At 30.5% G+C, this 27,951-nt stretch overlaps 2 protein-coding genes and 1 long non-coding RNA gene across 3 annotated transcripts; all 3 read right to left on the bottom strand.

The window, feature by feature from the left end:
- LOC133670116 (uncharacterized) lies at window positions 1-4,208 on the bottom strand. The gene is made up of 3 exons (XR_009834013.1): window positions 4,051-4,208; window positions 3,797-3,909; window positions 1-117 (listed from the first exon to the last, which is right to left on the bottom strand). It is a non-coding gene; the product is annotated as an uncharacterized LOC133670116 (long non-coding RNA).
- A 5,616-nt stretch (window positions 4,209-9,824) lies between these two features.
- Window positions 9,825-10,925, bottom strand: LOC133668973 (transcription factor bHLH162-like). Its single transcript, XM_062088990.1, has 3 exons — window positions 10,730-10,925; window positions 10,248-10,589; window positions 9,825-10,141 (listed from the first exon to the last, which is right to left on the bottom strand). The coding sequence occupies exons 1-3, from the start codon at window positions 10,892-10,894 to the stop codon at window positions 9,983-9,985; spliced, it is 666 nt and encodes a 221-aa protein (XP_061944974.1). The 5' UTR covers window positions 10,895-10,925; the 3' UTR covers window positions 9,825-9,982.
- A 6,357-nt stretch (window positions 10,926-17,282) lies between these two features.
- On the bottom strand, window positions 17,283-18,787 carry LOC133670239 (uncharacterized). Its single transcript, XM_062090759.1, has 3 exons — window positions 18,514-18,787; window positions 18,166-18,391; window positions 17,283-17,984 (listed from the first exon to the last, which is right to left on the bottom strand). Exons 1-3 carry the CDS (start codon window positions 18,754-18,756, stop codon window positions 17,563-17,565), a joined length of 891 nt encoding a protein of 296 aa, XP_061946743.1. The 5' UTR covers window positions 18,757-18,787; the 3' UTR covers window positions 17,283-17,562.
- Between the last annotated feature and the right edge of the window lie 9,164 nt (window positions 18,788-27,951).

Here is a 27,951-nt window from a genome sequence, read left to right on the forward strand (position 1 = left end):
TTTTGAGAAATATTGCTGATAGAAATTGCTAACACTGCTCAGGAGATTTTTCTTCGTTTTTCAAGGACCGAAGCAGGATTTGAAAATCAGAATTCCTTAGCGTTATCTTCAGATATCCTATACAGCAAATCATAAAAGCCTCTTAGCAGGTTACTTTGCATTACCAAGTTAAATCTGATGGACAAGAAATTCATGATAATAAATTAAATTAAATTGAACATACAGTGCTATTGTCTTGCTACTACAACTTGTAATTACTTGGTAGAATTCTTCACAAAGACATGACCTTATATCACAACTCGCATTTTAGTTCACGTCATTTGGAGACAACTCATAAAAGTAACAAAAGATACACAACAATTTAACAAAAAGAACCAGCCAACAAATAAAATTTTTTATTAGTTAGTGTGTTTTAAGCCCAAATTTGATTCTTAGGGTTTTAGTACTTATATGTAATTTTCTTGACATTACGATTTAATTTCAATGAATTGAATAAAAATTGTAAAAATACATACTTTTCTAAACCCCATTCTTCTCTTCTCTGGCTTTTTCTTCTCTTTCTCTGGCTTTTTCTTCTCTTTCTAAAACTTCAAATATTTTTTTTTTAATTTTTACAGGTTAATCCATGTAACTTGAGACATGTCCCCTTATCTTAGTAAACTCCTTAATAATCCAAAAACTCTAAAATGAATCTATTGACATGAAGATTTATCTTTTTAGTGGGCGTGATGTGGTTGTCCAACCACTTTCATATTTTATTTTTCGAAAACTCCCTCTTCTTTGAAATTATACATAAAACAAATGAATTTTAAAACTAAGATGTTAGATTTAAAAAAATTAGGGGGCTAAAATGGAAAAGTGAAAAAATCAAAGACTAAAATACAATTTTTCATGCCTGATGAACAGTAAGAAGGCAAAAAAAGGTTATGTTTTTATTTTTTGTTAAATTTAGCGTTTGCTGTTTTAATATTTTTTAATTGATTTTTACAAAATCTTAATACATAAATATTTTCTGACACAATAAATATAATACATTATACTAACTCAGATATCAAAGAAAAAATATTATTTGGTTTGGATTACCAGCCCAGACCTCTGGCTCCTCTAGAGACGCATATCTATTAGCACAGACTAAAACAACTCCATTGCCTCTTCCCAAAAGAATAAGCATAATTGGCTACTTCTAGAAGACAACAAATGATATCGGACTCCTTTTAACAAGTGAAAATATAGAGAAAAAAGGGAGCAAAACAATGGACAACAAAAATAATTAATGCAACTTGTAAACAAAATTCCTAAATTAAACAATTCAATCAAGCAACAGATATAAGGGCAAGAGAGGGACTAAGAGGACAAAAGGGAGATTGATTCGAATTGCATTGCAAAATTTGATGCAGACACTTAAACAAATCTTATGGCTATAACTATAAAACATCCAGCCTATTGACAGAGAGCTGAAACAGTTAGTGTGTAAACTATAAGATATTATAATTCTTCTACTCATGCTTGTTTTTAATTCATAATCCAATCACTCATTTCAAGTTTGACCCATCAGTGAACAAGTTGCAAACACCCAGCTTTTAATTTCTCTTAGACATAAGAGAATTTTCAAAAGTGAAAAAAATCCTCTTCTATTTCATTACTTTCCAGTAAGTGTATTCACACACATCTATTCGTTTTGCATAATTATTAATCAAAATCACGATTAAATAATCAATATCAAAATATTAATTATTAATCCTCACCAAGCTCCCAAATTTGTTACAAAATGCCATTTCAAATATAGACTGCAAAAAAAAAACCCACCACATTTTGTGGACATTAACAGCATCCGGCCAAAATAACTTGAAAATATATACCAATACGCAATCTAGAAAGAAGGATTTTAGAGCAACTTTCAAAATGAAATCCAAAATCAAACAAAGGGATCATTTTTCCAATGCCTAATTCATTATGGTATCCAATAGCAACACTAGCACTTGAAAAACTCAAACTTGAAAGACAAGCACAACACAAATTATTAAAAACATAGATTCAATCTATAATAGATTATTCAACACCCACACTCAGACAACCACCCAAGTAATGATACATAGAGAGAAGCATTTAAAGGGTATTGTTTATAATCTACAAATCAGCAGCTAGCATTCAAAACTAGATGTAATACTAGACCACTTGAACTTTATACAGAAACCATAATATGAGACATAAACATCATAAAAGAGAACAACTTTAAGATGATTTAGGGTTTAACAAAACAGAGTAACTACAGTACCTCTGATGAAGAAATGAAAATAGTTCCTAGATGAGATACAGTAAATCAAGGGTCTTTAAACACGCGCAAATAACTCACACCACGCGCAGCCAATTCAAACTCTACCGAGGGGTGAAGAGAACATTAAGAAGATAGAAGAGAAGTAGGGGCATATGACATCAAAACAAACTAAAACGATTCCAGAGTATAACAAAATCAAATGGACTTGGTATTTATTTAGGCCTCATGGGCTAGTGGAGCCTAATACATATTCAAGTGGACTGGGCTTAAATTATTATGTGGTTACTGTGATAATAATCCACTAGTTGAAGTCTTTCAAAAATAGGGAAAGGACTCTTAAGTACTGTTTAAGAAGTTAATTATTGGCACTTAGTAGCATAGTATAAAACCCGACCCGGCCATTGACCCGGTAAAATGACCGGGTCATGGGTTTGGTGGGTCAACCCGGTTCTAGAACCAAGGCACACATTAATATGGTTATTTTAGCATAAAATATCACATTAACATATATACTAGCATAATTAATTAACATCAATAGATTAAATCATTAAAAGGTGCATTTGTCTTCAAAATGACTTTTTAAATTCACAACTTAATTATCGGAAAGGAAATACTTATGAACAAACACAAAATCAGCTCAAGATTTTGTGGAAAGGACGTAGAGCATGAATTGATAATACTACTGTTCGCAAAGGTAAAAAAAAAGACTGAAAACAGATTCAAAGATTGTCTGATTAAAATAAATAAATGCATGAACAAGTTCTCTACAAAAAAGATCCAAGAAAATGGTAAAGTCAGAGCCTTAAAATGCAGAGTAACAGCACCTTTTGATAGGAATTTATCTTCTTTATGCTACAAAAAACAAAAAAGACCACATAACTGTGATGTTTCAATGGTTAGATTCAAAAGTTACGGTTTCTAACATCAAAGTGCAATTATAGAAAGAAATTCAATTCTAGTTGATATTATTCAGTTCCCAAACCGAAACAGAATAATATGAACTTCCCGAAGCTTTTAGCAGTGCATCTTTGATATGCTTCCTATTCTACAAGTGAATCCCCAAGATATATGCAAACAGCTACCTCTTCCACAACATGGTTCAGACAAAATACATTGATGCTATAACGAAAAAACAAAGAAAAAGGTAAAAACCCAGAAACCATTACCAATAGTAACTCCATAATCAGTACAATATTAACAGAGATTTCAATCATCTTCCTTGTTTTTTCTTTATGTTTAAATGAACTGAGTTTGATTTACTTGTAAATTGTAACAGCTCTTCCAGTGTTGCATCGTGCATACAGGCAATCAACCATGGACCCAAAACAAACTAGTGGTGATCTAAAGGATGGTTGTCAAATGAATACTTTTTTCAATTATTTGTTCCAATCCGAAGACGAGCTTAAAAAGGCATGGAAAAAAGAGGGAATCATTCAAAATCTGCAGCAATTGTATGCAATAAGAAATCTCAACAGAGAAAAAAACATTCATTCTTTCAGCGGGGGTTGTTAATGCTAATACCAGAGGAGAGCCCAGCGACGATAGGTGATATCAGTGACCAAACCGGACCGGGACTGGGGAGTACGGGCGGGCTTCCTTCCTTTCGAGCGGGGGCCCCCGGGGATAGAGAGATTCTGGGACATAGACAAAGAAACCCTATTTAGTTTAGGGAAACTAATTCCTTCTTCTTGTCCTTCGATTGTGCCCATCTATTAGGATAGGAATCGGAGTTAGCGGGCCATAAAAAAGTAAGTAGTGTAAGGAAGATAGAGTACCTGTGATTACAACTCTCTGTTGGTTGTTACTGTTCTGCAAAAGATAACAGAGAAGGAAATGAGGGGCGGGCTGCACTTCTCAGGAAATTAGGGCAGGGACTAATTAATCAGCTCTTCAGCTTTCGTTTTGCTGCCCAGCGACTCAAAGGAAAGTTTATATACATATATATATATGTGTGTGTGTGTGTGTGTGTGTGTGTGTGTGTGTGTGTGTGTGTGTGTGTGTGTGTGTGTGTGTGTGTGTGTGTGTGGGGTCTCGCCCGGGTTCGACCCTAATTGTAATATTACACTGGGTTAACCCCAATTGGAATATTGGTAGCAAGCACCGATTTTAGAATCGGAACTATAATTTCAAGTAGTTGGTCCGTTGGATACTTTTTTTTTTCTAGTTTAACATGGATGTCCGGGCCAGCTTGCGTGTACCTCGACTAATCTCACGGGCCATGAAGTTAACGACCATGTAAGCCTCCTGTGGCCATCATATGAGCAACCACAGGGCTCGAACCTGAGATCACAGAAGGAGCAAATCTCTTAGTCCTAAATTTTTACCACTGCACCACCACCTAGATAATTTGATACATTTATTTTATTTCTTGACATTTTACGTTTAAATCCTTAAAGATTAGTATCCGCATAAAATTATTAAGTTTTTTTAAATCATTTAAAAGGGGGAGTGTCTTTAAAATCACCTTTAAAAAAATTTAGTGTTAATTCACCTATAAATTAATTGATCCAATAACATCTTTTTTTTTCTCGAATAGAAAATTTAGTATTATGGAACAAAATCTTGCTTGACAAATCCTTCTTTGATTTATTTTTTTCCATTCAATGGTAAGGATTTCATCGAATTAATTTGTGCCGTAGTGAAGACCAATCCCCTTCTCAAATCATTTTAGAAATACATTCTCGTATTAATTTTGTATATACTAGATTTTTTACCCTTACTATGTTATGTTGTTAGTCAAATCAATTCTATTTAATATATAAAAAAATATTCAAGCATTACTAATATTTTTTTATCAGAAGATTTATTTTTAAAATCATGTGGTGGTGACCGATCAACTTAACGAGTTAAGAAATAACCCAAATGACAGGTAACAACATAATTTAACTCATAAAAATTTATGACTATCTTTTTTTTATATAAATATTTAAAAGATGACATATTGAATCGACTCGAGTTAACCTGTCAAATTCATGATCTAGGTTATGATACTATGATAACCCTATTAAAAAAAATTGAGACAAATTATAAAATTCAATTTCTAATCATCTCAATGTTGAAGGATGAAATTGAAAAACAAAATCAATTAAAAAAATGATTTCAGTTAACCCGAATTAATTTGTCAAACCCACGACCCGGGTTATGAGACTAGAACAACCTCATAGAAAGTAAATTGAAGCAAATTGTAAAGTCCAATTCCCAATCAACCCGATATTGAATGACGAAACTGAAAAGAATCAATTAAAAAAATAAAAAAACAATCCGAGTCAATATGTTTAACTTATAGAATATAAACAAAAAAAATGATTATAGACAACCCGGGTAAGGTTGCTAAACTTACAACTTGGATCATGAGACTTAGATAACCACGCATAAAACAAATAAAAAATATTATGAAGCCTATCTTTCAATAAAATCATTGTTGAATGATGAAATTAAAAAAAAATCAATCTAAAAACATGACATAATAAAATGATCCGAGTCTATCAGGATTAACTCTTAAAACCGGTGACCTGAGTCATTAATCCAAGATAACCTCACAGAAAACAAATCAAAAAAATCATGAATAAATTGAGAAAATTACCAATTAAAAAAAGAAAAAGAAAACTCGATTTAATTGGGCTATCCCGCTAAACATGTGAGATGGGTTGAGATTAGAATAATCACATAGAAAGCAAACCATGATAAATCATGAAGTCCAATTTTCAATAAACAAAATGTTGAAAGATGAAAATAGAGAAAGAAACATAGATTTGTTTTTAAAAGAAAACAAAGGAAAAAAATTTATTGCAATGACTCGCGGGATAAAAAAATGATATGAATCAGTCAAAGTTAATCCGCCAAATCGATGACCAGGTCACGAGACCACGATAATCTCATAGGAAATAAACAAAAAAAATAACTCGAGTCAAACTGGATTAACTTGTCAAACTCACTACTCGAGTCTTGAGACTAATAAAACCCATAGAAAGCAAATTGAAATAAATTATGAAGCCTAATTTCCCAAAAACGCATTTCTGAATGATGAAATTGACAAAAATTCAATTGAAAAATAGGATATAATAAAAATAACCCGAGTCTATTTGAGTTAACCTGCAAAACTCATGACTCAAGCTATGAGACTAGAATAATCTCATAGAAAACAAACAAAAATAAATAATGAAGTATAATTCTTAATCAACCCAATATTAAATGATGAAATTAAAAAAAAATATCATTTTTTAAAAAAAAACTCAAGTCAACTATATTAACCTGTTAAAATCATAACAGGGACCATGAGATTGAGATATCCACAGGTAAACCGCAACAAATTATGAAGTTCAATATCTAATAAATTAAATATTGAATGATAAAATTAAAGAAAAAAATATATATTTAAAAATACAACAAAAAATATTACCTCTTTTAGTTTTTGTTTTGATTGGTATAAGATGTTGGATATTTTTAATAACATTTCCTGGATTTTATGCAGAGTGATCAAAATAAAATTTCAGTCACTACAACGCCCAAAAAGGAGTTCTCTTAACGTGACAAAAGAAGATAACACTGCAACAGAGGTCATTCGGTGCTATGGTAGCTAAACTTGAGAGGTTAAAACAACATCAACAGAGGTCACATTTCCTTAGCTTTTGAATTTCTGGATATATTAAGAAATACTTTAAAAGGTATATGGTATGAGAAAAATATTGTTATCCATATCACTGTTCATCCAAAGACAAATCATTTTGAATCGCCATAATTTTTTTTTTCAATCCATTTTTTTTCCTTTTAATTACATCCTTATAGGTCTAAATTGATAGCCAATTAAAGTATATTTATTAAAAAATGACAAGATTTAAAGATAAGGAACTAAAATAAAAATGCAGTAAAAAGAGAAGGTGTTTTTAAATTTGAGGCTAAATGTACATGTTAGTCCTTAAGCTTTTTAAATTATAAACTTTCATTACCTAACCATGTATGAAATTTAATTTATTTAATTAAAAAAGTAATTAAATTTGGTCTATAATCTGGGTCATGAGTTTGGCTAGTTAACTTCAATGAGGTAGGGATCAAGCTTCATATTTTTTTTTCTATAAATAATTCTGGATTTATTTAATTAAATTTATGCATAAACTCTTTGAATTTCTCTTGGCATTTTTTTATATACAAAAACGCGTCCTAAAAGTTTAATATACATGTTTTTTTAGAAAAACAATATTCAACCGTTAGCCGAATCACTTTAGTGCTTGTGCCACTGTTGCCACACTAGAGCGTGGATTGGAAGTCCATGCCTGTGCAACAAGAGCTTGTTTAGAATTTAATTTTGTAATTGGGAGCGCACTTGTTGATATGTACTCAAAATGTGAAAGAATAGATTATGCATCGAGATTTTTTTATTTGATGCCTCTGAGGAATTTGTATTCCTGGAACTCAATGATATCAGGCTATGGAGACAATGCTTCGAGGCTTTTCACACGAATGAAGCTCCGTGGTCAATTACCTTATCACATTACCCTTGTCGGGGTGTTGGCTTCTTGTGGCTGAAGTATATGGACTGGTTCCTCGTATAGAGCATTACTCATATGGTTGATGATCTTCTTGGACGGGCTGGCGAATTAATTAGATAAGACAGAGAATTTCATTAATAAGATGCCAATTAAGCCTAATATTCTTATTTGGAGAACAGTTCTAGGTGCTTGCTGCCGAGGAAATGGTCGAAAGACAGAATTAGGTAGGAGGGCTGCTGAAATGCTGTGAATTATGTTCTTCTTTCCAACATGTATGCTTCAGGAGGGAAGTGGGAGGACATGGCGAGGACTAGGAGAGCAACGAGAGAGGCGTGGCGGCGGTGAAGAAGGAAGCTGGATGTAGTTGGGTAACCATGAAGGATGGCGTCCATGTTTTTGCGGCTGGTGATAACTCACATCCAGAAAAAGGTTTATTCTATGCAAAACTCGAGGAACTTGACAAAAAAATAAGGGATGCTGGATATATATGTGCCCCAGATAAAATTCGCACTGTATGATCTTGAACCAGAGGACAAGGAAGAACTCCTGACCTATCGCAGTACTGAGAAACTTGCAGTTGCTTTTGTTCTCACTCGCAATTCAGGATTGCCTATCAGGTAATGAAGAACCTCAGAGTTTTTAAATATATACCAGGATTGACAAGTACCAATGTAATATATATATATATATATATATATATTAAAAGGTAGTATATTTCTCTTATTGGTAAGTAACTTGGCAAATGTCTATTCGGAAATGTGGTTGTGATTGTTTTTCAAAGTGTTTTTCGTGTCGAAATGTATTAAAATAATATTTTTTTTATTTTTTTAAATTATTTTTATATATATATATTTTACAGTAAACTTACAAGTTTCCCAGTTTCTCAAAAGAGACAAGTACTTGACTTAAAATATGGGAAAATAAGGAGTTCAAGTGGTACATTGAATAGTTAATGTAAACTATTTTTATGGGGTCATCAAACATAAAATTGCTTTCAAAAAAATCAAAATGTAATTCTATAGATTAAAACACTGGTGTGATTTCACACAGATAGAAAACTAGTTGAAGATACACAGAGATTCATAAATATTTTCAATGACTATAAAAAAAAATAACTAAGAAAAAGATATATATAATTCAGTAAAAAAAATCATATAATACTAAAAAATTGATAATTAATAGCTATGAAAACGTGGCGAAAATTATTTCATTGCTACTTTTCGATATCAATAGCAACAAAAAATTTCTATTGGTAATTATAAAATTTTCTTGTTTCCATTATATTTATAAAACATAAGTTCATGATCATATAACAATGAAGTCCAAACATCCAAAAAAAAAAACCTCTAGATAGAGCTATGTAACAAAAGATTATATTTGATTTGGTTAGATTTTATTTGAGAGTTTATGAGTAGAATTTTAGTAGAAAAAAATTCATACATATTTGATAGCATTTTTTAAATCTTTACAATAATAGAGTTTTTGTTTGAATTGATCATATAAGAAGAATCAATTTATATAGTTGTAATTAAAATTAATACTCACACAATCACTAACTGCTAAAATCCCCCTTTTTCTAGCATTTCCCCTTCAATTAATCATTCAAGCAACTGCTAATCTCTTTGGGCAAACAAACTTGAAGATTTCCAAGAACTTGAAAAAACAAATTTCAGAAAAACAAAAATGTAAGGATGGAGTGTGTGTGTGTGTGTATCAGCAAATTATCTGAAAATGTTTTCTCAAAGGCCAAAATCTCTGAAATTTCTAGTTTTCAAAAGAATTGGAAAGCTACATAAAATGATTATTCGAATGTTCTTGATTCTAGAACACAAAATGCCAATGATAAGCTGAAAAAACAGCCAAAACTTATTTTGCTTGCGCGCTGACTTCTTCTCTCTTACAATCTTCTTACAGAATTAAGGAGCATATAATACTGTATTTATGCCAATTATTTGTTTTCCATTGCATTCGAACACCATTTTAACAAACATATCAGTCTTATAAGAATGGAGTATATATATTGCTCTAAAGAAATTCAAACGAAAGGGGAAAACAAGATCAGATTGAAGGGAAAACCATGCAACAAGGCACAAGCTGTCTTTGTTATATAGGATATTTCCATACATATGTTAACTTGTTCGTAATATCTATATAGCTCACATAATTCAAGAAATTAAACTTAGATTCTAAACTCTAGTACCTAATTTACCATTATTTTATGCTACTCTAGTCCTGTAAGGAGTTCCCCAGTGATCCCAGGATGAATCTCGAAGTCCCATAGCTCTAAATCCAACTCTATTTCACTCGTGGATCCATTAATGAACATATTCAGTCTCTCGGTTACTTTTGCAGCTCCAAAACCATTATCAGATTCCTTCATCTGCACAAAAGAAATTCAAATTTATCATTGAATTGTTCAACAGAACATGTTGAGGATATATTAGGAATGAATCAGCATGATTGATCAAAGTATATATAATCATTACCTGTGCATGAAGTACATGGAAAATGGAATCTCCAAGAACTTGAAAATTAGCACTAACAACTTCTACACCTTCTTCATGAAGAATGCGAATAATCTCATAAAATAAGAACTGATTATCTGGCCCACTTGTGAAAACTATCTCTAGAGCTGAACCCAATTCTTGGATTTTTAGCTGAGGTGATTTTGGAGCAGCGATTGGTGTAGGATCATAAGTGCATGTATATGATCTTTTTCTGCTGCTTGTTAAACCTTCTTTCTTCTCCTTGGCTTTCTTCAACTTCTCCTCTAGACTCTTTATATGGCTTATTGCTTCATCTATCTGATCAGGCAGTGGCTGTGGTTCCTGCACATCCAAAACAAAGGTAAACTTCAATCATCAATTTGCCAATTCAAGCAACAACAGCTTGGCCTCGTCATGAGAGGTGAAAGCTAGCATGCAATAATACAAGTAGACATGTCTTTGGAGATGGTGAGAGAAAGCACCTTGAAGTTCTGATTAGGGAGGAGAGAATTGAGCTTGGAGTAAAGTGTTTTCATTTGATTTCTCCTATTTTTCTCGATGATTTTTCTCTCTGTTTTTGTAGAAGAAATATTACCGCTACTCTCCATGATTACTGTACCTCCAAGGTTCTCAACCATGACTCCCATGAGAAGCCTCAGAGCAGATGTGAAGATGGCTGATCCGTTTTCTTGACAGTTCTTTATATACACCATCAAAAAAAAGTCCAAGAAAACAAAAGGAAAGGGTGGACTGAGCTCATGAGTGCACTCGTCATCCCGTAAACATCACTTTGTCCTGTCCTCCACAGTGTCATGTCATCAGCTGCCAATTTGGAATCCAAGAACAATCTTTTACACGTGCCTATTTTTTACTTCAATGCAAGGAGTTTTCATTGTTGACTTGATGGAGTTAGAGAACATGAGTAATTAAACGTATAAATGACGAGAGCACAACTATTTAGAATTGATTCAATTTTTTTTTATTAGAATATTATCAACTCAGTTATGATTTCGGGTCACGAAATAATTATAACTGAGTTATTTAATTTATATTTATCCTTATTTTATTAAATAAATAACATTTTGATTTTTCGTTAGAACTCCAATACCATATTGATTTAAAAAAAAATACTGAATTATCAATCATCAATAGATAAATTTAGAATTTAAAGAGAAAAAAACTAAAAAATATTTTGATAAGATAATGTTCAATAAGAGTCAAAACATTATAAGAAGTTTTCAAAAGGTTTAAAAGAATGATTTGTTGAAAAAATCTAACCATTTATTGTACTCATTTTTCTCGATGAGACCGCACTGGACGCAGGTCACAAGCACCAATTAAGGTGCAAGCCAATGACTTCTGGGTTCAAGCTCGGTTGGTTGGTTGATTCGATGATCATTCTCCTTAAGAAATAATAATTAAAAAAAACATTGATGTTTAGAAAGAAAGATAAATCGTAGTTACAATCGGATATTTGATGGTGTTTATAATATTATCATCTTGGAAAAAAACAGTAAATAATAAAAAGTGACGAGTTTATATTACTTTTTTATTTTAAAAATTTAGAAACCCATTGAAAAATTATTTTAAAATCTAATAATAAAAAATAGGTTAACTCACTAAGGATCTAAAAAAAAATATTCAACAATTGAATAGTTATTGCAAAATTAAGGGGAAAAAATCATTTTATAGGGTATTTATAAGTATAGTAACTGCTACTTTTTAAAACATATTTAACTTGAAAATGCATGAAAACATCTAAAAACATTAACAAAAAAATAATTTGAAAGTGCAACAATTTATGTTCACATGTTGGTTTGGTTAGTATAAACAAATTAATTTTAAAATGGACATGATTAGGCGTGTGTCCATGAATAACTGCTTTTTAAATTGTATTTTACTTAAAAATAAATCAATGGTTGCTTTTCAAAATTTTTTCATTTAAAAATATATTAAAATAATTCAAAAACATTAAAAAAAAACAATTTGAAAGCGCAGACAAGTTATGTTCACATGTTGGTTTGGTTAGTATGGACAAATTAATTTTGAAATGGACATGATTAGGCGTGTGTCCATGAAAGTTGTCTTTTAAACCGTATTTTACTTAAAAATAAATTAATAATTGCTTTTTAATTTTTTTTATTTAAAAATATATCAAAATAATTCAAAAATATTAAAAAAAAAAACAATTTGAAAGCACAAACAAGTTATGTTCACATTTTGGTTTGGTTAGTATGGACAAATTAAATTTGAAATGGACATGTGTCCATGAATAACTACTTTTTAAATTGTGTTTTATTTAAAAATAAATTAATAATTGCTTTTAAAAAATTTTTCACTTAAAAATATATTAAAATAATTTAAAAATATTAAAAAAAAACAATTTAAAAGCACATACAAGTTATGTTCACATGGTAGTTTAGTTAGTTTGGTCAGTATGGACAAATTAATTTTGAAATGGATATGACTAGACGTGTGTCCATGAACCTGTCTATTCATGAGAGCACCTCATTAATCTCGTTCACTCTCATGGCATGTTCCTGGCTGCGACCAAGAGGTCCAAAAGCATCAAAGTAAATGGGGCATGTGGCTATTTAGACGAAGAAGCAAGCTTGCTCCTATGGAAATGTTCTTTCTTGGAAATTGACTATACCCATTTCGGCTCGACATTATGGACAGTAAAGGCTCATGCCAACAACTTAATTAGGATTTTTAAGCTTTAAAATTATAGTCCTAAACCGAAGGAAATTAGGCTTTAATTTCTATGCTCTAACCATATTATATACATGTATAAAATATGATTCAATAAAACAACTGTATAATTTTTTGATTATCGTGGGTGTCCGGGCCAGCTTGCGGGCACCTCGACTAATCCCACGAGCCCTAAAGTTAACGACTATGTAAACCTCCAGTGGCCATCATATGAGCAGTTATAGGGTTTGAACCTGAGACCTAAGAGGGAGCAAATCTCTTAGTCCCAAGCTCTTACCATTAGGCCACCATCTAGATGGTTAACAAGTGTATAATTTGATCTTATAAGTAAACTTTAATGAATTAAATATTAGGGCTACAATTAAATAAATCCTACAAAGATTTAATAAATAAATAATGTAATAGCTATATTAAAAAAAAAAAAGGACCTGTTTCTGGAAACTGACTGTACAATTTGCGGCTCAGTGTTCACACATTTGACGCACGAAAGACTTTGACTTTTGAAGTCTTTCCATTTGGTAAAGTGTTTGAAGTCACTGTCAGTTACCCATATGTATGTCTCAAGAACAGGTCGTTGGGCCGACCACGCATTTATCCTGGCCCGGGCAGCTTTTTTTTGTTTTTTTCTTCCGTCCAACATCTCATGGAAATGATGCTCAGTTTTTTTTTTTTTTTTCCAGCCATTCCGTGCTTTTTAAAATTTTTATTTTTTATATTTTTAAAATATTTTCATATAAAAAATAAATTTAAAAAATAAAAAAAATAAATATATTTTTAAATAAACAGGATAATGTGAAAACTACCCTGGAAATTCAAGCTGTAAAGAAAAAGTAAAAAGAAAGACTTGTAGGAGAAAAAAAAAGGGCCTACTCATTAGGCTTTGAAAAAGAATAAAAGACAAGACAAGCTAATAGTCTTAAAATTAAATCAGCAACCATATTTTCTCTTTAATTGTAACCTTAGTCTTAGCTATTTAATTAGGATTGTTTTAAAATGATCTATATGTTTAAAGATTATTTGCAAAGGTTATATTTGCATAAAATTATGAAAATTAATAATTAGGTGGCGTTTTGATTACAAAAATTGGAGGCAAATTATTATGAATAATTATTACAACAAGTAATTTTTAAGAGTATAAAAAACGAGTTTTCAGAATGTTTGTTGTATTGACTAATAAATTGGGGATTGAATGTTATTGGAAAAGGAAAAATAAATTATTAAATTATTAGTGAGAGATCGATAATTAAAAATTAATTTGGTGTGTGTTTTGAAAAATAAAAGAGAGGTAAAATAATATTGTTTGAAAGGTTAAATTATAAATTAAAAAAATTTAATTAGAACGATGAAATTATTGTTCACCATCTCACAAAACATTGTTCACCTGAATAAACAATGTTTTGTATTTTTTTAGTCTTTAGAAAGTTAATCATCAATTTTTTTTTTAATTTCATTCTTGCTTACTATGTTATTTTAAATTTGAGCCTAAGAATCTTTTTTATGAGTTCGTCGTGGATTCTCAAGGTGTCAAAAAAATTCCTGACATTTTTGTTGATGTTAAATGTTTCAAAAATAAATTTGGTTGTATTGATTGAAAAAAATTGAAAATTAAAGGACTCAATTTGACATGATGGCTAAAACAAAGGTTTTTTACCATTACAAAATGCTCCCTTTTCATTTTTCATGCCTTCAAATTTTGTCAAAGTTTTCCGGTCCCTTTATTTTAAAAATCATATATTTTAGTCCAAAACTTTGTTTCTTTTACATACTAATCCTTAAGTTTAAGAGTGGAGAGAGATGTATTATTTTATATTTTTTTAATACAATCACATTAAAATTATCATAATTTTATTTTTTATATATAATTGAAGCTTGCTTTTAAAATAATGATAGAATGTTGCCTAAGAAATAAATATTTTGGTAAAAAAAATCAAATACAATTAAACACTTTAATGAGACAATAATAATAATAAAAAAAAGATTTTAGATAGAGAGATGTCTTTTTTCATTCTTATTTTAAATCATCTAGTTTCTTTAGTATGTTTTCTGCTTTTGATTTTTAGCAAATAAATACTACTGAGCAAAAAGTTCGAATTTTTTTTTGTTGAAATTAAAGATATTAATAACAAAAGGAAGACTTGTACAAGCAAAATAGTTTGTTTTAATGAAATTTTAATTATTTTTTTCTTTTAAAAAAATTAGTACCATGAAATTAAATTAAAAAAAATTAACAGGCTTCCCACAACAATCAAGATCGAATATCTTAATTTGTATATATTTTTTACCTTAATGTTTTTAGTATTTATTGATGTATATAATTTTTAATTTTTTTTATTAAACATATATTTCAAGTTTTAAGCTCATGATAAAAAAAAAAAACATTCCTTACAACTAGAAAACATGTTAACAATGTTTGCACGTTATTTTTTCATGTTCAAAGTTTTTTCAACCAACCCGTAATGATTCACGGGTCAGATTCACGGGTCAATTATCTAGTTTACATTTAAAAAAAAACCCTAATATATTGTTGAAAAGGACTAAACTAAAAAAAGTTAACTGTATCAAAATTATTATTCTCATTTTTCAACTATCAAGCACCAAATGGGCCGAGCCCACCAAAATCTGCTACTTGCTAGAGTGGTGCTGGCCCTACTCATATGGTTGTAGCAACGGTACAGATCATGTGCCAGGTTTATGCTATCAAGAAACTTGCATTTTATTTTTCAATTAAAACTTTTCGAATGTCCCTCGAGATTTGATTCGATGCCGTTTTTAAAGTATCTCTATACCTCAAAATAATTTTTTTATTTATTTTATTATAAACAATAATTTTTTAATTAATGAGATGAGGTGTAAAAATATTTTTTAAAGACCATTTTTAATTATTTTTATTAACTTTTTTCTTGGTGATTTGTGAATCTTAATGTTCATTTGATTTTGAGGTTGTAGCCACGGTGCAACTTTATTTTTAAAAAATTAAAATAATGCTTTTCCTTGTAAAATACATATTATTTTTTGAGGTGCAATCTTATTTTCAAACAAAACCCTGTTTATTTTTCTTGTTTTTTTAGAAGGTTACTCTTATCAATTAATCAAATACCTAGATTTGTCAATAGGACCTTGGCTGCAGTAAGCATGTTCTTTTAATATTTGCTTGATCTGAGTAGGAATACAGACATGATATATATTTGGAGGCATGGATAATAATATTTTTTTTAATTTAACATTGTGTCCGAGTTAGTTTGCGCACACCTCGACTAATTCCACGGGCCCTGAAATTAACGACCAAGCCTCTAGTGGTCATCATATAAGCAATTATAGAGCTCGAATCTAAGACCATAAAAAAATAAACTTTTTAATCTTAAACTCTTACTATTAGACTATCATCTAGATAGTTACATGGATAATAATATTTGATTTGACACAAGGGGGAGCAAAATAGAGAAATCATCTGACATGTTTGTGAAAACAGCTGCAAGTCCTGATCCAAATTCCTCCAGATTCAGTAATACTCTACCTTTTCTTAATTACCAGCATTAGAAATTTCTTTCTTTCTTCTGTATAGCATCGCAGGTTCTGAAGATTTGATGACAAGCAGTCCCTTAAACAAAGAGAAAAACGAAGTCTTTTTTTTTTTTTTTTGTCTTTGAATCTATATTTTTCTTCCTATGCCAAATGATGAATGGATATCAAGGTAACGTTTGATTTAGTATTTTGTTTTTTTTTTTAAAAAACGAAAAACATATTAGAAAGGTATTTTCAACAACATCAGAAAAAACACAATAAATAATGACTAAACAAATTCCTCTTGAAGAGAGCCTGCAAATCACTTGGAGGCCTTTTCAATATAATTAATAAAAAATATTAATTTTGTTGGTGTTTAGAAATATAATAACGATTATTTTTTAAAATAATTTTTACTTTGTAATACATTAAAATAATATTTTTTTTATTTTTTAAAAATTATTTTTAATGTTAACATATTAAAATAATAAAAATAAATAATTTTTTATAAAACATATTTGAGCAACCTTACAAGATATTTTTATCTTTATCTTTATCTTAATTTATCAATCACTTGATGCCATAGACCATCAATTAATGTGGCCTGTAAGATTGTTAGTCCTAGGATAATGATTAACTGCCAATTTTCTAAAGATCTTTTGAAAGAAGTGATATAATTGGCCGTTCATAGGACTTTCATAATTAGTTTTATATTGGTTCTAGCACAAATAAATGGGTTTTGTTTCCCATTTAATTTATGATTTTGGAATTGAATTAAAAAAAAAGAAGAACAAGCAAGAAATTTTAAAAAATGCATACATCCCATTGTGAATTGGCCTGTCTAAAACATTAGCAACAAGACATATAATTATAGGAAGGCAAGACATAACTTAAATAATTATGTGACATATCCATATATGACCACTCATGACCAACCCCGCAGAAGAACCTAAATCTCAGACCAAACCCTAATGCTAGCAGTACTTGCGACCGAACAGAGATATCTACGCCGTGGATAATTTGACCTAACTTCTTCTACATGGGCAGAAACTCAGGGGTTTTGATTACAGGCTTCCCTTTGGCATAATCTTCAAAATTTGAATCACAAGACTTTAACTGCTGTACAATGCAAGACAGGCAAAGTCTCCAATAGATCATAAGTTAACATGGATGCTCTAGGCTTTGCCGGCCGGTCCGAAAACCCCCCGGGCAACGGTGCCGGTGTTGTTCTCTCACATGTGGCTATCCACTTGGATTGCATATATTTATGCTTCCTCCACGGACCCAAGTGCATCTTCTTCTCCTTCATGCACTTTTTAGCCGCAGAACATAGTATTTTGATCAAGGCCTTTAGCCTTTCTGCTTTGCCTACAAATACTTCTGGTAGCCGGCTAATTAGTTGATTGTATTCTTGATTTGCTTTCGCCATCTCGAATTCGGCTCGAAAATTCAACTCGATTACCACTCTCACCTCTCCTTTCTTTGAACTTAATTTGCCCACCACTTCCAAAAAAGTGTGTTCCCCTGCATAAATTTGAAGAAAAATGTTCAGACCATGCACGTCAGATAGATCATTCATGTATTTGTACCTCATTAATCATATCCCATGGTCTTAATCAATACCGATTGATTCATAACCATCATCTATGATTAATATTGATAACATTTTTTTCATAAAGAAGAGAGAGAAATGAATTTGCTGTACCTGAAGGGATTTCTTCAGATCTCTTCCACTTAGACTTGCAGATGGCACAATTATAACCTTCATTTTGAAGCCGGATTGAGATTTCTCTTTGCAAGCAATCCCGGCAATCTCCGGCCACCAGTTTCCCACACAAACAATGCATGCCAACCCCATTAATTTCCTTCAGAGTATCTTTTGTAGCTTGACGAATATTGGCCTCAAGAGAACTTGTCCTATACAATGTTGCCTGCAAATGCAACCATAACATAATCAATACCAACTCCCATTAGGCATAATTTAATCTAGCAATGACCTTGACATCAGCCTTGACACATTATAGATTGAAAAAAAAGAGAGGTGAAAATTCACCTGAAGAAGTTGGTTTTGTTCTTCCCAAAATTTCTTGTTCTCTTCAACGTTACAAGGACTAATCTCATCTTCATCCTCCTCGTTATATTCACAACCTGAAGCACATGAGCTATCAGGAGACACTTCTTGCTCTTCCAAAAAACCGAAAACAATGTCGGTAAAATACGCCGGATCGTCGGAAAACCCAACATTCTCTTCAAAACTCCGGTAGTTTAGAGGCAATCTGGCTATGACTTGAGCCATGAAATCCTGAGGCTTGGGAGAAAACTGATGTTTCACTTGTGGTTAATTTTAACAAGTCTAGAAAAAATGTGACATATTTATAGTAATATTTGGAGTGCTACGTGGGACCAACATGTCCTAAGTGGACGAACTAGACACCGCGTAGAGGAAGGTTGCTTTAGCTTATGTGGCAAGAATTCATTGGAAGCTTGAGCAAGTTTATTTCAGTGGCAGCTGTGTACCACGTCAGTCTGAGCAATAATTGTTTTAGCGTGATAACTCTGGATATGCACAAAATATTCTATCATTAGCTACTAAAATATTAGTCATGTTTAATAAGATAATCACATTAGGAGTAATCATTAACTAATTAGAAAATTAGTGAGGGTTTATCCTAATCAATAGAGGCTGTGGGGCTGGTTATAATGGAGAAAGGACCACCAGCAAGCTTTCATGTGGCGAAAGAGCTTTGACATGGCATTGTTCAAGGATGTTCTTACTTGGTTTTATCCAATTTCTTTTTATTATTATTATTATTATTTTTGTTAATCCAAGATGAGTGGGGTCTGAAATCGCAATGAAGTTTCTTAGCATATGCCATTGCCCATTAATTAGTTTATGCAAGATGCAACTTGCAAGGAGCTTGAGGATAAATCTTTTAGGATATTCCAGATTTTAGGTTGATTTCTTTTTATTTTGTGTTACTAAAATAGCCCAATAGGCAATGGATGACAAAAAAGACCTTAAGAAAATGTAAGACATGAAAGGACTAGCTAGCTAGTACTATAGCTAGTTTGCCCTATGCAATATGCTGGGATTTTTCTAAAACTGAAAGTATACTGGTGATCATCGAGCCATTAATTAGGGTTCGCATGCTTGGGAATGGATGGATGATTAATATATTTGCTTCTACCAGGTACGGGACATTGTTTAGACATTGAAAGACTCTTTTAACTTACTATTACAAGCAACACATGCATGCTAAAATGTGAAACACGTTTGTGAGAGTTGTGGCATACATAGGATTACTCTAGGTGTTGCTCTTCCGTCAAGATGCTGCTGCCTTGGGGAAATACATAATTGCATATTTGTCTTCCATGCTTGAGAAAGGAGTGGACAAATCTATTCTACAAGTTGATGATGATGTCTTTACACTTCAACAAATTAATGATCCCTTCATATTTGAGAACAATGAGCCTCAAGCTACCATGAAAAGGTTAATTAAGACCCACTTGTTCAACAAAAGTAATTGATTATGGAAACACAAATCCTTGCAATGTTGAATAAATCAATCCCCTCCTCAAAAACTGATTTGGAGTGAGATAGAGATGCACTCAACTTGCATTTTGATAGTATTCATCTTAGCTCTCAATTGCATCACAATATTGTAAAGATGTTAAGTGTAAAGATAATATATACTTTTTTCTTACACAACAACCACATACAAGTGTTTGTTTGTATTTGTTTCATAATATTCGGATAATAAAGAGAATCCCATTAAACTCATCAAAGTCGATACTGATGGATTAAAAGGAGCTAGATACTTTGGAAATAACTCAATCCCTTCTTGGAAATAATTCACTTAGATGGTGTGATTCAAGAAGAATAAAGTTAATTATTGTCAACAATTAATTCAATCTAATAAATTAAATTATTAAGTGAGATCTCAAGATACATTTTATATTATTTTCTAACACACTTCCTTAAGTGAAATTCTTTTAGACATGAAACTCGTATAAGTTTACATTACCTTATGCTTAATATTTATCAAATAAATAAAAATAGTAACATTCGAACTCGTGACCGCTTAGTCATCAAGGCTCTGATACCATGTCAAATAACCAATTTAACTCAATAGCTTAAACTATTAGGTGAGATTTTAAAATATAACTTATATTATTCATTAATAAATTATAATAATTGTCAAAACATATATGACTAGCAAGTTGAATTTATTATACCCTTAATCCAGATGATCATAACGTAGCTGAATGGAGCATATAGATTTATATAATTGACACAAACTATTTCAAGATAAGAGTTAATTGATTGGTTTTTGGTAGATGAATTATGGTTTTGCCACAAATGTGATTCATGGAAAACACCTCCAGGAGCAGAAAAGATTGCATCTTTGATTGACGAAGCAGACAATTCGATCTTAAAGAAAATATTAGTTTTGTGTTTGATCAAGCCCTAAAAGTATTTAGCTCTATCATATTATCATGCAAGAATCATTGAGTTTAGATGAATCAAAACCGTTTGATTAATTTGATTATTATGATACAGTTCAATATTTTTATAATTGGATGCTGATTTGATCTACATAAATTAAATCTATCTAATAATAATAATAATAATTTCTCTTTACATACTAAGAGAAATTATTTTTTAATAAGAAAAGCAAAAGGTGCAATAATTTTCATGATTTCTTTTTTAAAAAAATTCCACTATTCCTATGCTCTTCTCTTATTTTCCACACCCTTTTTACCTGTCTCCTCTCTTTTATCCCAAAAGTGCATTGAAAGTGCACAGATTTTTATTTACATAAATACTTAAAAAAAAGGCAAAAGGTTGTAAGGAGCCAGGCGGGCCTGCGTCCAGCCAAAGAGATCAGGGTTCCATGATAGCCATAATTAATGGAAAATAATGGATTTCAGATACGTGAAAACCTGTTGATGATAAGGACAGTGAAAGAAGAAAATGACTTGATAGCAAATTAATGTAGATAAAAGTGACTGCCTCTGCCCCATCATAACATTTGTTACTGTCTGTTCTCACTCATAGTTAGGTTGTGTAAGAAAGGAGCTTCACCAACTTATTTTGTGATGGATATTTCCGATTTTGTTTTTTACAATTTATTATTAATTTTTTTATTATAAATAAAATGCTTCGAACACAGAAGATTTTACAATCATTTATTATAAAAAAGATTATCTAATGCTTGAATTTCGAGAAAAAGGAAATCCCATGATACAAAAATTATTTATTCACAGCAACATATTATCAAAGAACCATTTCAATCAAATAACTTAAGCTGCTAGGTGAGGTTGCAGGATATGATTTATATTATTCTCTAACACAACCCCTCAAGTGAAAGTTCTTTGGACTTGAAACTTGTACATGCCCACTTTACCTTGTATTTAATTTTTATCAAATAAATGAGGATGATGAGATTCGAACTCGTGATCGCTTGGTCATCAAGGCTCTGATACCATATCAGAGAACCATCTCAACCCAATAGTTTAAACTGTTAGGTGAGGTTGCAGGATATGATTTATATTATTCTCTAACATATACCATCTTTACATATCATGAAAAAAGATAGAGAAAAACAAATAAAGAGTTAATTTTCTGTCAATTTTAAAAAAATAATTCAGCATCCTGCTCTAGGGAACAAAAATTATTTATTATTTGTAATATGTAAACCTCATTAATTAGGTCCATAGTTGTTAGGAATTATAAAACATAAAAAAAAAAACGATTTAGGTAATTCATTGCTACGGCCCCTCCTTCTGCATCACCAAATGTGAGATCGATGTTGCAAAACGCAAAGGGGAAGAACTTGTGCTCTCGCATGCCCAATGCAAAATGGCTAGCAATAGACTAGCCTTCAGGTAATAGTTCTATCTATCAAGGAGGTCATGATCATGAGTAGAGGAAAATGGAGGAAACTAGCAGTAGCTACCAAACAAATGTAGGCATCAAATGTCAATGTTGTTGAAGGCTTCAATCACTGTCTCGTAGTAAAATGAGATGCAAGTTTCCTTCTTAAAAAGTAAACAAGGGTTAGTTTGAAGTGAAAATGATATATAAATTATAGTATTCTTCGCAAATTTTAGCTGCTTAAACATAAAATTAAACCCACCATCATGTTATTGTAATAAAAATAATTAGCTAAAATATGAATTTAATTTCATGCATGTCTATCCAGAGGATATATCGAGTGCAGAGCTGACTAGATGTGCATCTAATTACTATGTCTGCCAAGTGGGGTTAAATATTATCGAGCTTATGAAGAAAACAATGACAAATATAAATATTATATATAATCACAACCTCACTAATTAATATATAGTCTGATACAAATTAATGAAGGCAAATAATCCCAACCTCATGCTTTACTCGAATGCTTTATCACTGTTGAGGCAACTATCAAGAATTAAGAGGCTGATCTGTCAAGTATGGTATAAACCAAAAAGGTGAAGAATTAATAGGCATGCTTTTGGGAGTTCATGGAAGTTTAGTCATTCCATTGTTTAATAAAAAAACAAACAATGACATAACTCTCAAGAGAGTAATTAATTATTCAATAAATCTTGCTGGTTTGATCCGAAAAGCGAAAGTGGAAATCAAGGATAAAATATTTTTGAAAGTGAAAAGCGCAAGGATCAAATGGGTTCACTTAACAATTTTTGAAGATAATCATGCTGATTTTTTGGAGATTTTATGAGATGAGTTTAAGTCAATACATCGTGGCCACTTACATTGCGAAATTATAAGCAAAATTATAAAATAGGAGTGAGACAATAAAGTGCGAGAGTGAAATCATTATAGGATAATTAAAAAAAAAACATTACTAAAAAACTAGTAAATATAAATGAATATACCGATAAAAAAAATAATGTCGGTAAATTATGATGACATTTACTAACAAAACATGAAGTCACTATTTTTATCAGTATTCACTGATGGAAAAAATTATGTCAGTTAATATAGAGGGAATTACCGGTGAAATTCAAGGAATGAAAAGAATTGAGCAAGTATTCCTTCGTCAATTCCTTCGACAAATCTGACGTGTCAATATTGCCGATGAAATTACTAATGAAAAATTATCGTCACTAGTTTCTGTTGAAAATAATCCACCAGTAATATTTAAGTTATAACCGGTCACTCAACCCTCCCTCTCCCCCATTTCTTATTCTTTTTCTTTTTTTTCCTGCAGAAAACAACTTCCTCTCCCTCTCATTTCATCATAAATCAAGCTCTCATCATCATAGATTAGCCATGGAGAACTTATGTTTCGTACGAGATCATGGAAGAAAAAATAGAGGGCTCAACTTCTAGTTTTAGAAACATGTATGAAGTTGTAGATGATAATAGTAATCCTTACAAGAGTATAGTGATCGGCTTGTAATTGTAAATAAAGAATCAAATAAATAAACAATTTTAAGTATTTTTAATATCCCTTTTGTGTTCTTGGATTGCAAGCTGTCATGCCAAAGAATTTAGTGCTCTTTTGTTGTTTGAGCTTTATGATATATCTTTAGATATTATTTGGCTTTTAGAATTTTAAATGTTGCTCTCTTTATAAAATATGAGCTTGTAATTCTTGTAACCCCGTTTTGATATTTAGTCATTCTTTGTGTTGCTTTTTTGTTGATTGTGTTGAAAATTTGAGTGTTGTTTTTTTTATTGTATCCTTTTTTTTATTATAGTTGATTTTTTTTGCTATATATAAGTATTGACTTTTAGAAGTAGATATGTGCTTTTTTATGAATATGCAAAGCAGAAAATCTGATTCTATTAATGTCTAAAGTATATATCGACTTCTAGTTTATTATTATTGTATTAATTATTATTATTTTTGGTGCTATATATTCAAGAAAAAACAAGTCTCAATCCAAAAAGAGTATTACTGCTTCATTAAGTAATAGTGTTAGTGATTGTATGGTGAATATAAATGATAATAATAAAGTGGCGTCTAATGTAGAAGTTATCAACCAAAGCTCAATTAATTAGGACAACAAAGCATGCATCTCTTATTTGATAGAGCCTATGTTAGGTAAATTATAGAAAAAAAGAATAACGACCTATCTATGTAATTAATGTTTTGGTCGTTATATTATTTATTTATGTTGAGTTACTTTAAGTTTTATAATTACATGAAAATGGCTTGTTTAAATTGATTTTCAAGTTTACCAATATTAAAGTTTTTCATTCCATCACCTCTATAATGAATTAGTCATTCAAAGAATCATTGTTTTAATGGTGTCAGCTTCATTAATTACTATCTTAATTTGATGTGTATGGTAGATACTTGGTGGGAAAAGTTTTAAGGTTAGATAAATAATCTCTAATTCAAGTTATTGGTTTTTTAAAATTTTTTAAACTAATTATTGTACGAAATCAATTAAGAAAGATTTTTGGTAGGATGATATCAACGAGGCGTTCGTCAAGAGAGTATGAGAGAATTACAATGCAACTAGGTAAGTTTAAATCAATTAATGTTATATTATTATAAACTTGTTTTTTATATCATTACCTAATTTCTATTTAATAAATTTATGTATAATTAGCTTACATGATTTTTTATATGATACCCATAACCAAGCAATTAGAAAGGTTGGCTCAGACGATGTAAATAAGTGAAAAAGCTATAAACTGAGGCATGTCATAAAAAGTAATTTGGCATTGTATAAAAAATTTGTGGCTTTGGAAAGTTTTACAAAGCGCTCACGATCTAGTACACAAAATAGAAATAAAAAAAACACATGACTCGATGAGCAAGCACATCGAAGAAGAGATCTTGTTTATTAACCATGCAAAGCACCTAACAAGATATATATATATATATATATATATATATATATATATATATATATATATATATTATTTTTATTAAAGTTCTAATTATATGTTTCTTTGTGAGACTTTGAACATTCTATTTAATTTGCACGAGAAGCAATTTAAGCGTGAATCAATTCCAATAGAGTTATATGAGAAAACTCATATAAAAAAAAGATGATACGAGAAAATGTTTTGTCAATACTAGAGTGAACATGTTCGTTGTAAGTTTTAATAGTTATCAACAGTTTAAGATTATTTATTTACATCAATAATTTAAAATTTTCTTGCCTAATTTATAAATTTGACTCTTTTTTTGTTTTGTTTTTTATGAGACATATAGCAGTAGAATAGTTGTGAAATTTGGTGAAAGCACTTCTATTTATTCTCCTATTGATTCTCAAGTGTGATTGAAGGTTGTTACCAATGATGGCCTCGAAAAGTCACAGGTTTAAGATATGTTTATGGCATCAATCCAAAAACTAAGAGCGGACGCACTTAGAAATAATGATCGATTAGATAATATAAGTAGTAATTATCGCACTGTTTTAATTGTAAGCAGACAACATTCTGCCCTAAGCTATAGATTACAAGACTTTGATGAAATTTTCCATAAAAAGATCGATTAGAAAATTAATATTATATATATACTTTATGCAGATGATGAAATCGAAATTTCACTCTCATTTTCTTAAGCAGCCAAACATGAGCCAAGAGATCGAGTTGATGGTGAACGTGTTTCTCGCACTTGTTTTTCAACCCATAGGGATTAATATAAGTGATCCATTAAGACTTTAAGAATCGTTGTAAGTAAGGAAAGGTTATGTTGAGTTCAAAATAAGGATTACAAATATTGAATAAATATTATTCTTTTAATAAAAAAATTGTCAATCGGTATTTACATTGGTAACGCATTAATTTTAAATTAAATCATATTCTTAAATAGTTTATAATTTTCTACTCTAATTTATGGATCATGAAACATGAAATTATTTCATAACCAGTTGTGTTTTCACTGTAAGGTAGTTTATATATATAAAAATATTATCAAAATAGAGTACTTTATATTAATTAAAGCTTTCCAATCTCATATTTCTTGTTGTTTTTTCCTTTAAATTTGATCAAGAGATTTCTTAAATACTTTCTATTAAAATGAATGATATGGGAAAATATTGATCTTCACTCTTAAGAATATTAATCAAGAAAACCACATGGACAAATGAGATATTAATTTCATGGGGGAAAAACACCTTATTTTAGGTGGGAAACTCCTTGTAAATATATAAGACAAATAAATAAATAAAAACTAACAAATTTCTCTTTAGTAATTAACGATTACAGTGACACGAATTACCCAAGAAAACTCCAACAAGTTCTTAAGAATAATTCGGCCGTTTGCTTTAAGACCAAAATCTAGGATTCTAGATTCAATAAGTGGAAGACCAAGACACCTCCTTGTGCCTAAAATAATAGAATTATCCATCTTTACAGAGAGTTAAAGAACCAAAAGTTTCTTCCTTTTGTAAAAATTAATGATAATATCAGATCTCATAAGGCAGAAAATCGAGAGTAAGAAAATAAACCTATAAGAAATCGAAAGGTGTTGATTAAAGAAAGCAACAGCCACCAACGAAAATGAAATCAAGAATTGTTAATTTGGTGATTAAGACAGACATGATAAAAGCCACAGTTCAGACAATGAGAAGTAGCAGCCCCATTTTGTCCCTGCTTTTGCAGCAAGTTCTGAGAGGAAAATCAATGGCCAACTTGCTTGAAAAGCTAACCTGATGAGGTCTTTACATGCTGTCATAAATATTTAAAAGAAAACATTTTAATTAATTCCACATATATATATATATACCATTATTAAATCATCCATTGCTGCTCATCAGCGACACCTGAAAACATCTCAATAATTTTTTATTATATATTATTATCCTTACTATATAGGAGAGAAACTTAGGGTTCAAAATAAACTATTATAAAGGAATTAATACGATGATAGTTATAAAATTAGTCTGCCTAACAGGTCAATTTAGAATTCAATAACGATGTTATTTTGATCATTTAAAAATATTATAGGAGTATATGCAGGAGCAAAGATAGGGGGCTGAGAGGGTCGGCCTGGTCCCTGCAAAGAAAATTTCTTTCAACCCTTTTCTTAACAATATTTATATTTTTAGCTTAAATAATAAAACAATTAATATTTTGACCCTTCTTAATTTTATTTTTTGGTTCTGAGCATGTGGATCATTTAGATTGATTCTCTTAATTACTAACCTGAATTTTTTTCCTGAATGTACTTTTTGAGTTGAATTTTATAAATATAAATAAAAATAGTGAAGGGATGTGAGTTTCATTTAACTAATTAAATGAAGTATTCTCTGCTTGCATCCATTTCTGCAAATTCTTTCCATACTAATCATAGTTCTATAATATTTTTTATATCTATTAATTTTTTTAAGATGAAGAAAATATATAATTAATTACATCTAAAATAAATATAAGAAAGAAAATAAATGTAAAATTGCTTCAAAGTAGTAAAAGAAAGTTAAAATATCCAGTAATTCATTAAGATATATATGCATCTCACAGCAAAATAATAAAATCAGAAATATGAAAATATACAAATTAATATAGTGAATATGGAGG

Source organism: Populus nigra, chromosome 12 (genome assembly GCF_951802175.1).
Source record: "Populus nigra chromosome 12, ddPopNigr1.1, whole genome shotgun sequence".
NCBI lineage: Eukaryota > Viridiplantae > Streptophyta > Magnoliopsida > Malpighiales > Salicaceae > Populus > Populus nigra.